Source organism: Triturus cristatus, chromosome 1_1 (genome assembly GCF_964204655.1).
Source record: "Triturus cristatus chromosome 1_1, aTriCri1.1, whole genome shotgun sequence".
Taxonomy (NCBI): Eukaryota; Metazoa; Chordata; class Amphibia; order Caudata; family Salamandridae; genus Triturus; species Triturus cristatus.
In genome coordinates this window covers 98,224,414-98,238,967 of record NC_140579.1, presented here as the reverse complement: position 1 = coordinate 98,238,967, position 14,554 = coordinate 98,224,414, and the positions used below count along the sequence as shown (strand labels likewise).

The following is a 14,554-nucleotide window of genomic DNA, read 5'->3' as shown; positions in this document are numbered from 1 at the left end:
CACCTCCCCAACTTTGGTCTCCACTGCAGCTTGTGAAGTTTTAATGGCCTAAAGGACTCTCACAAGATCCCCACCCAAAGAGGGGTATTTCCCCCCCCCCCCAGTGCACTCAGGATGACAGTTCACAGGTGTGGTGAGAGGAGTTGGTCTAACTGCTAGGGCGGTTGACCTCGAATCTGGGGAACCGGATTCAAGTCTAGGCAATGACGCGGAACATCCTCTGATTCTGGGCAAATCACTTAATCTCCCCGTGGCTAACAAAAATGAATCTGTCTTCATATAGCGCAACTGGTGCTATGTAAAGCGCTCTAATACTCGATACCTTCGGGTCAAATTTGCGCTATATAAAACTCCGTAAAATAAAAAAATAAATAAGTAAAAAAATGGTGGTGTAATGGTCCATTCAAGTCTGTGAGGTCGTTGGGCAGGCGGCTTTGTCTTTACCCCTAGCCTGGGACAAGGGTTTTATTCAGCCCCTTTGGCGTTGAAGATTCGACCCGCTTGACACAGCTCTGCAGCAGCACGAGCAGCCAGTCTCTTGGCAGTAGCAGATGTCCTCTGAGCCAAAGGAGAAGAAGCCAGGGCGGAATCTAAGAGGTGTTCAGGCGCCACTGGGGACACCGTGGATAAGGCAGGAAAATCCTCTTCCTATGGGCAGAGCAAGAGCGGGGTATCGAGAGAGATTGGTGAGTGGCTCCCTAGCTTGGCAGCTGCCCAGAGGATGCAAGGATGCATTGCAGCCACTCAAGGTATAATGCCAGGTGGTGAATCAGGTAAGTCTTAGTTTACCAGCGGGGACCTTGAGCAGTCGTGGTGGAAGGCTGGGCCAGAGAACAAGGACTCAGAGATGACACAATCAGAGGCAAACTAATATGAAGCACAGTGCATAGATAGGTGTTTGTTATAGTGTGGAGTTTGCCTTCATCCACCCAGGTGTGTTGTGAGCAGAGCACAGGGTAAGGAAAAGAACAGCAGGTGCTAGTACTAACTGAGTACTAGTGGAGGGCAAGCGAGGCAATGGATGGGAAGGTCCTGGCACTCATGGCTGCACCCTCTATCCCCTTGTTTCCCAAATCACCACCAGTGGGGGGATGTGGATAAAAGGAATGCAGTCATCCCTGTGAATTTGAGACCTAAGATGTGTGGTTGGTTGAAATAGCATAGGGCCGCTCTCTTGAGTGGTTATGCTTCAGAGTGAGGATGGCGGTTTCAGAAGGCCCAAAGCAATTTCATACAGCTGGTATTTTTCACTGGGAATGCGGGTGCCCCCTTACCCACTAAATCGCAGATATTGTGATTGAGAAAATGTTTAGTGTCCTGAAACATCAAGCAAGGACATCAGGCCATGCCACAGCTCAGTATGCGCTGCAACTCCCACATTGACAAAATGGCATCTAGCCTTCTAGGGATCAACCTCCCCAGCATGCCCAGGCACTATCACCTTACAAGTTGGGGAGCAGGAGAACTGTCCCCAGTTGTGCGACTGAGTCACTGGCAAGAAGGTGGCAGGGGGGAGGACAGAGCAAGCAAGTCTCACCGAGCCCAGGGGCTGCCGCTTGGCTTGTGTCTAATATTGCTGTGAGGTCTCGCTGCCGGGCTGTTGTGGGGGAAACCGGAAATATGCAGCATGGAAAGGGTGATCGGAGCACCGTGGAGAACATGCCCAGGCCCTTTGTCGCTTGGCGTCCAAACTGCAATCACTGGAGGGGGCTCAAGAGTGAGGAAGTTGATTCAGCCAGTGGACCCCAATCAAAATATCGCAGCCAGCACTCCCCAGCGGAATCACTGGCTCCCCGGTCCTCCCCAAGCACCAGCCACCACAAGCAGGGTTTTACTTGATGTCCTGGCACCACTACACTTATCACCAGGCCACACCACCATCCACAGGGCATCCTGCTCCCGTGACATCAAGCTGGCTTCCTGCTGTTTAGGGGCTCAGCTTCCTGGCTCTCCCATACCACCCCTCTTCACAACTCTGTGGCACTAGTGGGTGCCTGTTACTAGGTCAAGCCATCAGCAAGGCAGCAGCGAGGGGGGGAGGTGATAGTGGGCACATGGTACGGAGCACTAGGGCTACCACCGGGATCATACCTTACCTTCTTCCGGCTGGTGGCAGTAGGACGAGGTGACCCCCTTTGAGAACGCTAGCGCTGACACAGGGGGAGAATGAAACGTGCTGCTTAATATGGTGCCAGTATGGCCTAGGTCACATGATCAGTGGCAGAGCGGCACCCCTCTAAATGCTGGCAGGGTAGTGCTGCATCTAGTAAGTGGGCGTCTGAGAGGTACTGGAAGCCCAGGTTGTGGATCTGCCCCCGTCGCGCTATATAAGGCACAGAGGCTTCAGGTCAGCAGTCGATGGCAGGTGAAATATCAGATAAATATCTGATTAGAGAGGTTCAGCATGGAAATCCATTAGAGAGCGACTGCCATGTTGGCGTCTCAAACCACACACAGGAATCAAAATGTTGAAGGGGAAGTACAGCATCATTGTCTTGATGTTACTGAACTATGCACGAAGCTGAGACCTGACCTTCAAGAGATGCCACTGCCTGAATTAGACCATGTGCTGTTTGTTGATGGGTCCTGCTGAGGAGACCACGATGAAACCCTGAGTGCTACTCATGCAGTCTGTATGGTCTCAAGTGCTATAGATGTTTTCTGGCTTCAAGGAGTATTAATTTTCAGCATCGGTGATAGAACTGTTTGTTCTTACTAGAGCATGCTGTGTTCCAGACCAGCTGAAAGAGACACTTTTGACTAATAGTCAGTATGGCTTTGGTGTTTTTCACTACTTCGGACAGTTATGGTCACACTGTGGGTTCATGACCTCTTCAGGTTTGCCCATCAGGAATGGTGACAGTGAGCAAAATGTTTTGCTGGCTTTACAGTTACCTGTCCAGTTTGCAGTGGTTAAGTGGGCCACGTATCAAGTTGGCACTGACTGCGTGACAGTGGGGAATAGGTATGATGATGAAACAGCAAGATAGTGTGCTCTGAATTCTTGCACCTTTAATGAGAATATTTCAATGAAAATTCAGATACCACAAATTGCAGTTTGTTGGTAACTGCAGTTGATACTTGGGAAGAAGTTAAGAGGACACAAAAGGAAGTGCCAGAAGCAGAACGGCATGATTGGATTAGAGCAGGTTGTGTCAAAAGAAATGAGGATGACATTTGGGTTTCAAGAGATGTTGCCAGATAGCCTGTTACCGCCCATGGCAAGACATTATCATCAACCTCCACATGTATGGAGAGACGCCATGGTGGGACGATTTAGGGAAACTTGGTTAAACCACACATCTAAATAGATGGCTAAAGGTTTTGTCCTAGATGCGTTTTGTGCCCATAGAAGAATGTAGGCAAGAGAAGAGCAGTCACAGAGAGTCACATAGGGAGATCAGGAGGTCCCATCAACAGGGCGCAACTGCACTTTATTGAGATGCCTGTGGGCAATGGGTTAAGATATGTCCTAGTGATAGTGTGCATCTTTTCATGGTGGGCTGAAGCTTACCATACTAGGAAAAATGATAGTCTCACAGTGTCCAACTTGTTGTTGATTGAGTTAATTCCGCATCTTGGTTCCCTGACTTCTTTGGAGTCAGACAGAGGAACACATTTTAATAATGAGTTCATGAAGATGTCATCATGTGCAGCATTACAAGTGAAACAGAGGTTCCACTGCAGTTACCGATCAGAAGCTTCTGAAATTGTGGAGCAAGTCAATGGCCCTTTGAAATCCAGATTGGCTTAAGAGTGTGCTTTGAAATGACCTGAAGCTTTGCCCTTGTACTGAACGGTCTATGCAGAACTCCAGATAGGAGGACAGGATTTTCGCATCATTATATCATCATGGGAAGGGCCATGAGTGAGACTGCCAGCTGTGTCTGTGAATGCGCTTGTGAACATTACAGATGACATGATTCTTGTTTATTGCAAAGGACTGGCTGAAGTGGTGCATTCTGTGTCTCACCAGATTAGAGAGGCTACACCCCCGCCTCAACATGAGCAGTGCCATGACCTCATTCCTGGTGACTGGGTTATGGTGAAGAATCCCTTATCCCCCCATGATAGAACAAAACCTGTTTCTCATGTACCGGCGGCGGTGGTTAGAGTGGGGCAGAGGCAGAATGTTAGTCAATCTGCTGGGGACCCAAAAGTAGCTGAGAAAGCACCTGTTCAGCCTGTGGGGGGTCCGAGATAGTCAACAGATGAAATCGGTATAGAAGGGTCCCATCCTGTAGTGTTGACTGTGCCAAATTCAGACCTTGACAAAGGGCCTAGTGCAGGTAATGCTAGTTGTAACTGGAGACCGGTGGCCGAGTAGACGGGAGAGAGGGAGGCAAACCTGTCACAATAACCCTTTTTGACAGGAAAGAATTCCAGTTTTAAATATTAAATATATGACCCCTTGGGAGGCCTACAAAGGCAGCAACGTTGATTTTGTTTGGCTGTTCAAGGCCTACTCTTGAGTGACCTGTAAAAGTGACACATACAAGAATGTCATGTTGGTAATCATGTACATACATTGACTGGTAGAACATCAGGAACATCAGGGGAGGGTTCAGGAACTTCAATAACTTGAAAGATGCCAGGATGAGACATGCACATTCACATTTATTTGTAAAAGGAAGCTTTGGGGAAGCCTTTTATTCATTAGGCCTCTGTGCCAGTTTGGCACCAGCCAGTGAGGGGCAGCCAGTCCCAGACCCAGATTGGCTGAGGAGGAGGAGACTGCTCATTTCCCTAAAGAAATCCCCGGCTGACACGCAAGCTCTCTTGAGGGGCAGAAGCATTTTGCCACGTTGGATTTCCCTCAGAATAGTGCACTGTAGGACAGTTTGCAATAAGGACTTCAAAGACCTCTAGAATTTTAGAGGAACCTTGTTGCAAAAGTGGCTGATTTCAAGAGGATACAGCTCCAGGCTTGCTGCTCCAGAGGATTTTGAGTTCCATAAGGAAAGACTAAGTCCAAACCTAGAAACCTGGACTGGAAGAAGTTGTGAAAAGGTTCTGCTTGATTAGAGGACCTCAGCAACTCTGAAAGTGTCCTGCCAAAACCAGTTGTTCCAGCAGTACCTCATTTAGCAGGTTTCTGGATTTGAGAGAACTTCAGCAGACACAGTTTGCCCCACTGGAAGATTCTGAATTCCATTTCAGAAACTGAGTCAGAAAGGCTAATCTTTCACTGAGATGAAGCCTCTTAATATAACAAAACCGTGCTCTATCACTGTCAGCCTGAAATCATGCCTTGGTCCGGGCCAACCATGATCAATGACTACTGATTGGTGCTTTACTTTTGGTTGGCACTGTGTGGCTTAAGTCTTTGACAATTCAAATGTAAGTTTTCCCTTTTGGGATTTCTTTTTAGCCTTTTTGTGTTATTTTAATCATCCAGTATGTCTCTTTTTTACATATTGATTGGGTGAATTTTATTGTGCTGGGTTTTGTTCCTGCTATTTATTTTACATGTTTTCCTTTCTTAAGCTATTCTGCTCTGTGGCATAGCTACTAGGGGGTTGAGCTCATGTTTAAATTATTGAAATTGTGCTTTACCTTAGCAGGTTTCTGGATTTATTCCGTGTGGTGGACTTCCGTGCACCCCAATTAATAACCCAGTGTCCTACACTAATAATTCTATTGATTCTAGCAGCATTAAGCCTATATCAAAGAATGTGCTCTACAAATTTCCAAAAGCATTTTAAAACATACAGCTATTATTTCGTTATGTTGCACACTATCAGAATGTATACATCCTAGGCACTACAAACATCTAGGCACTGTACACATAGTAGCATGAGTTTCATGTAGCAAAGTAGGAGTACCAGAACAGACATTACACACAAATAGGTTACTGCATCATATGAACTTAAAAGAGTCAAGTACTTTTACTTGTACTGTCCGGGGACTTTTCATCTCCAAGTGTACTGTTAAGGGGGTGTAAGGCTATGCTTTATTTTCTTCAAACCTGGCATCCTGTACACATCAACAAAACAAGTATCTGGAGCTCACCCTTCGTTTTTTTCCTTTGTGGTTCATTAATTTTATCCGATTTAGCGTGCATGCACTCTTGCGTGCTCCGTTCCTTTTGCACACAATATTCAAGTTCATGAATCTGTAATGGCCCGCAACTTGCAGGTCATAGCAAGTTGCACAGCTGTATACACTGTAGTGTTCCAAATAATCCACTTTTACCATAGTTGTGCCAAGTTTTAACAATTTTATTTCCAAGTTTTGTCCAAATCTCATTGTCACGCCAAAGTTCCGAAATTCATTAAACTTCTGCGTTACATTACTACATGATTGCCTATCCGGGCCTAAACATGAGTTTTGTTTGAATCTCGAGTCTTCAATATGGTATTCGAGTTACATCACACCCAATGCATTTCGGTAATCAACCTTCGTCAGGGGCATCTATGATATAAACATACACATATGTCGTCACTTATTTTAAACATTGCACAGTAACTCATAATAAGCTTTGCATGATATGCCCACTTTAGATGTAAACAAAAACACCGCGTTACCAACACATCTCTAATCCCCCCCATCTATTCCGTGCTCATAATAATCATACCGCAACATCGTAACTGAAATCAATAAATCACAAACCTCCCAACTCCTGCTTACAACATGAATCAAACCACCCCCAAAAAAACTGTGACCTACCCAGTCTTGTAACTTTAAAACCTCCCGATGTTATCCCCTCTTTCACATAAATCAGCGTCTACAAACCCTCTACCTCCTCATGCCCTGACGGGTCATAGTTTATCCCCATGTTGCTCTCGTGCGTACCTGATGTAAACCTGCCACAGAACTCCCTCCATATCTGATCTTCATTTTACCCGTCCGCCAGGAAACCACTCTATTTAAAGTTACCTGACCACCTGTAACTCATTAGTGCAATCTATCACGTGTCAATGTAACCCCTCCCCTTTGCTATCCCATTCCCAATCGTATCCGTGAACACAAACAAACTTCAAAATTTATCACAGAATTAAACGTGAACATTCCCCCTTCGCATGAAATGATAATCCTTGTTATGGAATATCCGTTCGTGATTAAATGTCCCATATTTGAATGTCAAAGTGACCATTCTTATATGCTGATGACTTCATGAATAGTCCTTGGCGTGACTATCATATGGTTTCTGAATAATCTTGATTTATCGGCGGGGTGCTGACAGTTTGGAACGGAACGGTAATTATCAACAAAACAAGTATCTGGAGCTCACCCTTCGTTTTTTTACTTTGTGGTTCATTAATTTTATCCGATTTAGCGCGCATGCACTCTTGCGTGCTCCGTTCCTTTTGCACACAATATTCAAGTTCATGAATCTGTAATGGCCATGACCATGACCATGTACGTTTTAAGGTCATGTGTAGTCTCCTCTTCGTCGATGTGAACTCCTGCCTGCAGTACAAGTGTATTTATTGTAAGCAATACTTGGAAATATGATATTAACTTATTTAACTCGAAATGGGATGGACTCGAGGGAGAGAAGTCTTTCTCGGTCAGTAGTGTTTATGATGGTGTTTTGTCCCCTCTTATAAATATTCTCCGACAGTCCGTTATCATTTTTTTCATGGAATTTTTAACTTCTACATTTCTTAGTGTATATATTATGGGGTTCAGCAAAGGTGTTATGACAGCGTAAAAAACAGAAACTATTTTATCCATTGATAAACTGCTCGAGGGTCGTGTGTAGATAAAGATGCAGGGCCCGAAAAATATTGTCACCACCGTCAGGTGAGCGGCACAGGTGGAGAGCGCCTTCTGCTTCCCTTCGGCCGACTGTTGTCTCAAAGATAGTAGGATCGAGGTGTAGGAGCCGAGCAAGAGGATGAAGCTGACCAGAGAGATCAGCCCACTGTTGGACACAATCAATATCCCTGTGATGAAGGTATCCGAGCAGGCTAAATTCAGCAAGGGAGGGATATCACAAAAGAAACTGTCCACTTCATTGGGGCCACAGAAGGGAAGTCGAATCATCAGAATGGTTTGCACCACGGAATGCACAACACCTCCCAACCACGAGCCGAGCACCAGCAGGCTGCACACTCGCCTGCTCATGATGGTGGTGTAACGCAAGGGGTTGCATATGGCCACGTAGCGGTCAAAAGCCATCACTGCAAGCAGGAAGACCTCTGCCGAAATAAAGAGATGGAAGAAGAAGAGCTGGGAAAGGCATCCATTGAAGGGGATGGTGTCACGCCCGGATAGGATATTCACAAGCATCTTAGGGATGGTGACGGTCGGGTAGCACAAGTCGATGAGGGACAAGTTGCTGAGAAAGAAGTACATGGGAGACTGAAGAGATGACACAATTTTCACTGCAACGATGATGAGACTATTTCCAATCACTATTGCCAAGTAAAGTACTAAAAATGCCAAAGCCAACACTATCTGCATCTCCGCGTTCCTCGAGAGTCCAAGTAGGACAAACTCTTCTATATTTGTTCTGTTTCCCATTTGTAAGGGATGATTTTTCTTTGAATTAATATTCTGTAGACGAAAAAAAACATATACAGGAAAATTAAATATCGCTAATTTAAGATAGTGTTGCAAAGTAATTTTAACGTCAAAATGATATTTTTGGCTCATTTGAACAGACTCTCTCTTTTATGTAGAAGTTGTTTTATACTGGATAGATTACTTATTACTTAATTAATAAATAGCCTGATTTATAAACAAATATTGTATATTCATGCACTCTGAAACTTGTAAGACTTTACATGAAAAACAAATACCCTTTGTAATCACCTTTCTGAGTCCAGGTCAGAGAATACTTCACTGGCACATAGGAAGCAGTGCAAATTCATTTCCATCACTTTGTTCTTTTTGCATTATAACATCGAGCCATAATAAGTGTGCGCTATTTTGCTATTACATAAAATGAATAAAATACACCCGTCCACTTTTTGACTGTAAAATATGCAAAGACCCACATTCCAGATGCAAACGGGTGAAAACTTACTTCAAAATATGTAAGAAATCCATGTGGTTATATTTAAAACAAAAGTTCAAAGATGATGTTTAAATTCAATCCATTTTACATGTATTATTATATAAAGTTGTAGAAATTGCTTGACAAAATGTTCTACTCAATACTATAGAGGAAAGATATAACATTGCACAATTTTGGTAACATACTGATGAGACAAGTAGATACAGATTTCCTCAGTATTTAAGTTTAATGCAGCCCGAACATCAGAATACATCATCAAACAATGAATCCATTGTTAGACTTGGCATCTCTTGGCATGTGTCCCCTGTCTTTTTGCTTTCTGACCTCCCGGTTTTGACTCTGTTTTTGCTGGTTTAGTGTCTCTGCGCACTTTCTCACTGCTGTTCAGTGTTAAAGTGCAAGTGCTCCTGTTGTAAATTGTTGTTATGGATTGGTGTTTCCGTGATTGGCTAATTTGATTTACTAGTCAGTAGCTAGTACAGTGCACCATGTGTGCCTAGGGCCTGTAAATCAAATGCTGCTGGTGGGCTTGCCTCACTGATTGTGTACCCCACAAGCAGCCTGTAAATGTATCTCTGGCCTGCCATTGCAGAGCCTGTGTGCAGTCTGGTACTGCCATGTCGACTTGGCAAGTGTACCCACTTTCCAGGCCCTAACCTTCCCTTTTCTAACATATCAGTCACCCCCTGAAGATAGGCCCATGGTACCCATTATGGCAGGGTGCAGTGTATGTGAAAGGTAGGACATGCACTGATGTTCGTGACATGTCCTGATAGTGGATTACTGCAAATTTTGTTTTTCACTATTGCAAGTCTATCTGTTTCCATAGGACAGAATAAGGAGTTTGTTTATAACATCTTATAAACATAACTACCCCTTCGGAACAAGGTAGGAAAATAAAGTTTAGTATGCCTGAACTAAGAATCTAAAGATGCATCTTTTAGTAAAGATGATTTTTACATTCTGTGTTTGAAAATACCACTTTTCGAAAGTAAGTATTTTCTTGCTTAGCCATCCAGTATGCCTCTGCTGAGTTTGTGGATTGACTATCTGGCTTTGGGATGACATAGGCTGGAGAGGAGCAGTGGCTCTTGAGAGTCTAGATGGGTCAGGGATGGGCTGAATAGACCTGGGCTGAGTAGGGGGGGGAGATTCTCTTTCACCTGAATGGGCCGGGTCTGCCTCTGGCAATGCTGTCTCCACCTCCTGCACCTGAGAGGACAGAACTGGTTCTGGCTGGGCAAAGACAATCTCTCTCTTCAGAGAACAAAGGCTTTTGGGGTGTAAATATTGGGGCCCAGACCCTAGAACTTTAGAACTCTTTTGGACCAAGAAGACTGCCAAGAAGAAGAGCTGGAGAAACTGTGAGGAGGAACTACCACTTTGCTGAGTGCTTTGCTGTGTTGGCCTGCAGTGGATGCTTCTGTCTTGGGCAGTGAAAGGACTGGACTGAACTTTCTACAACTTCTTTATTAAGTATCTCCAAGGGCCTGAATTAAAGCTGGCCTCCTGATCTGAAGTCTTAGGGATTGCAAAGACTTCACCAACCTCTGGGTACAGCTTCTGGAACCACTGTTTCAGCTGCCACAGAGAAGGGAACCGCAACCGACTCCGTCACTGACTCCGTCGCTGACTCAGTGTCCTGACGGCACCGCAGACCACACCATCCCATCTTGCACAGCAACCCTGGTCTTACAAACGATGACGACCGATGCTGCCTCCGCTATGACCTGTGCGCACCGCGCACCGCACACCGCACCGCCTCGCTTCACTTTGCCATCCTGGTCTCACCGATGCCGTCGCTGCCACTGACTTCGACACCCGTGACCGCATCATGGCTGGAGGCACCGCTCGTAAGTTTCAAAACGCATCGCATCGTCCCACACAGACGTCTGGACCGACCGTGCCAGCTCCCAGTAACCAGCTCTGTCGCCTGCACCGCAATCTGCCAGCTCACCATCGAGCACCGTCTCGTCCTGCACTGTAAGCCTTGGTCTCACCGACGCCATCTGGATGATCGTCACTGAGCCGCTGCCTTCACTGCATCGAGAGGACACCGCACCCTGCACCGCTTCCATTTTGTAATGCAACTGCAACGGTTGCCACAACTGACTCACAGCAACGTGTCAGCCGCAATGACAAAGGTACTGTTACTGAGGCTTTTCACGCTTTTGTTGGCCTGTACCTACACGGTCAGCTGGAACTGTCAGACTCTGTTGTTTTCAGCATCGCGGTAGCCCCGGAAGGAGCTAATGACTCGTACGAACTGTGTTTTTTCAAGTATTCTTGCAAAAGTATACCTTTTTTAAGTACTGTATCGTGGATTTTTATCGTTTTGGTCTTGTTTTGAGTGTATAAAATATTGGATACTTTTTATAAAACTGGTGAGGTGTTCTTTTGTAGTGTTCTCACTGTATTACTGTTGGTTATGTGCAAATACTTTACACACTGTCTCTAAGATAAGCCTGACCGCTCATGCCAAGCTACTAAGGGGGTGAGCAGGGGTTATTTTAGGAGTGTAACTCCCTTATCCTGACTAGGAAGAAGGTTCCCTGCTTGAATAAATGTGCAAGCCCTTGCCAACTAGAGACTCCCATTTCTGACATCCATACCTACAGGATAAGGCAAAGATCAATACTAAAATCAATCAAAACAAGCTAAAAGCCCTACAGTCATAAGAGAAGCAGAAAAAATAGAAAGATTGATTAAAAATATTAAAATAGAAAAAAATAGCTCTCACTCATTAAAATGCAATCAAAACAAACGAATTCATTTTTCTAAAGCTTATCCATGGAAAAGCCCTTAAATAGAGGTGGGTTTTACTTGGGCCGTAACTTTATGTCTAATAGACCATGATGCAAAAAAGAAAATTAGACCGCGCAATCACTATCACGCAAGCAGAATCCGTTTCACAATTTTTTTTGTTTGTTTTCAGAACATTTTATTGAAAGACTTTCCACAAGATACAGAGTGGTAAACAAGAAACCAGAAAAAGTGTAAGTTATACATAACAATTGAGCCAGTGGCTAATAATACTGCCTCTTCATTGAAAACTGTAGATGCCAGCAAGTATGAGAATGAACATCATCAAATGAGATGATCAACCAAGTAAATCTATAAACTAAGATTCGTTGTAACACTTAAGTGTGCAGGTGGCCCAGTAGAATATTATTGAACCCAAAATGCAGTCATAATAAAATAGATAGCAGAGAAATGGAGTAGAATAGGATAGATGAAAGACAGAGAGACAAGCAAGAAAAGAGAAAAGGCCTAGGACATAGGAGAACATGTGGTACAGAGAGAAACAGTAAGAATATAAATGACTCAACTGAGCCATTTAACCTACATGGTATGAAGGTAACAGTGATTGTGTGATAAAGGAGACGAGAGAGCTCCTCAGCGTCTGCTGTACTGTGGGATTACTGGGCACCATCATTTGTGTGGAATGAGTACTCCTAAGTAAAGTGACCCAGGCTCACCAAGTATGGTATGAGACATGCATAACATTTTTCCAGTCGAGGAGGATAATTTTCGTAGCTATCAGCAGTACAAGGTCGAGGAGGGCCAGATCCGATTCTTAAATCAAAGGAGTACAAACAGAGGCATAAGGGCCTAGGCGTATCGTGGCGGGATCCAGTACAATGTTTGTATGGAATATTTTACAAAGATGAGTCCAGATATCCTTCCAATAGAATGATAGAAATTCCCAATAAAATAAGTGTTCTAGGCCGCTATGATCATTTTTACAGGATGTTGCAAATATTAAGAGCATTAGTGTGGTGTGACATCCCCAAAAGGCAGTCTCATCCTCGGTCTCATCAAATATAACACAAGACTGGCACAGAGTGGGCCTTGCTTTTGGAGGAGCCCATTTTGATATGAACATAGATGTCGGCATGTTGCTGTACCTAAACTTTAAGTAAAGCAAGAGTGCTCATGCTGGATAAATCCTTAGCCTTGGGCATGCTCTCTTGTAATAAAAAAAAAACTCTCTCACGGTATCTAGTTTTGATATCAGTAACCACTGTGGATGCGATAAAAGAAGGCTTCCCAAAGATTATGTAGACCCAGGCCATACAGTATTTTTTTTAGAGTAGGCCAGTCACTTGATCTTCTTGGAGCTACATAGGTTAAGAATGTCAGCAAGGCCCTCTCTGTACAATTGTAATTCCTCAATGGCTCATATACAGACCCCGTAAAGTAATGACCTTAATGAAGACAATGCAGAGACTGGTTTAAGATCGAGGTCTAGTTTAAACGGAACTAGGGGGGGGTACTTCTTCCCATACCCATAAGAGCTCTCATGGCATTATTCTCACTAATCCCCAAGGGGTCTGAGGAACAATGACCCCAAAACTCTGCACCATACAATGCTGCTCCCCTTGGTTGAGCTTTATAAATTTACATTGCTTGGAGGATTGGATACCAAGGTGCCTTTTTAGCAAATCTAAGGATGGTCGCAGCTCCGTGGGCTAGCAAGAGTGAACTTTTACAGATCTGTTGGGCCATGATCCAGAGTCAGCCAAACAAATCCTGAGGTATTCATATCCCTTAACACTTCCTATTCTATTCCATTCTATTCCACTTCATGGCAGTGTAACATGCAAAAAGTATAAAATCTCTCAACAAGGGTTTGCAAACCAGACCTGGTTTTGGGCAGCAGAAGGGTGTCATCTGCAAAGAAGAGGGCAGGAATTTTCTGACCTGCTATCATCGGGAAATCATTAGCACAATTGACCAGGAAGTTAACAGAATTGTTGATATGCGAGAGAAAAAGACTGGGAGCCAGGACGCAACCCTGATGAACACCCTTATCAATGCCAATTTCCTGATTTAGTTTGCCGTTCACACCACAATGAACCCAGGCAAAAGTTCCCCTCGAGGAGGCACACAATGATATTTAATAAATTACAAGGCATTCCCAGCCAAAGGAGAACCTCTCAAAGTTTCTACCTGGGGACCAAATCAAAACCAGCTCGGATATCAATGAATGTAACAAAAAAGGTCACCTCCCCCAATTTCCACAGACTTCCACTTAGTTATCAAGAAACGGACAACCTGGTAGATGGAACACATTTCAGACCTAAATTCTACCTGAGATGGGAGAGGATGTGGTTTCCATCAATTCATTATAATAATCTCTTCAGGACCTGTTTGCCACCAAAACCTTTTGCAGGTTGTTGAGGAGACTAATTGGGTGGTAGTTACACAATTTTTGGGGTTCTTTTTCAAGACAGGAACAATCTTTGCCCCTTTCCCTGAGTTGGGAATCACTGCCCTGGCCGAAACATCATTAGAGACAACATTAATGTAGGTGATCCAGATACTTTGATCTGATTTAAAGAGATCAGCTGGGATCTTGCCCAGAACTGATGCCTTTCCAGTCTGATGGGAGAAGAATGCAGCTGCTCTATCGGCTAAAGTGAAAACGACAGGTGGGAAAGTAAACTCAGGAGTAAAAACAGTTTCCCTTGCAGCTAATTCGGATCAAGTCAGTTTCTCAAGATTATGAGTAAAGGTTCACAAAATGGGTGACCCACTCTCATGGCAGAATAGACGTATCTGCTGGCTTGGTTAAGTTCCCAC

General features: G+C 44.3%; 1 protein-coding gene across 1 annotated transcript; it reads right to left on the bottom strand.

Moving 5' to 3' along the window:
• Window positions 1-7,524: 7,524 nt before the first annotated feature.
• LOC146869612 (olfactory receptor 4E2-like) lies at window positions 7,525-8,472 on the bottom strand. The gene has a single exon (XM_085640170.1). The coding sequence runs from the start codon at window positions 8,470-8,472 to the stop codon at window positions 7,525-7,527; it is 948 nt and encodes a 315-aa protein (XP_085496296.1).
• Window positions 8,473-14,554: the final 6,082 nt, after the last annotated feature.

Coding starts and splice junctions, on each gene's coding strand:
- LOC146869612 (XM_085640170.1), bottom strand. CDS start 8,472: ATGGGAAACAGAACAAATATAGAAGAGTTTGTCCTACTTGGACTCTCG.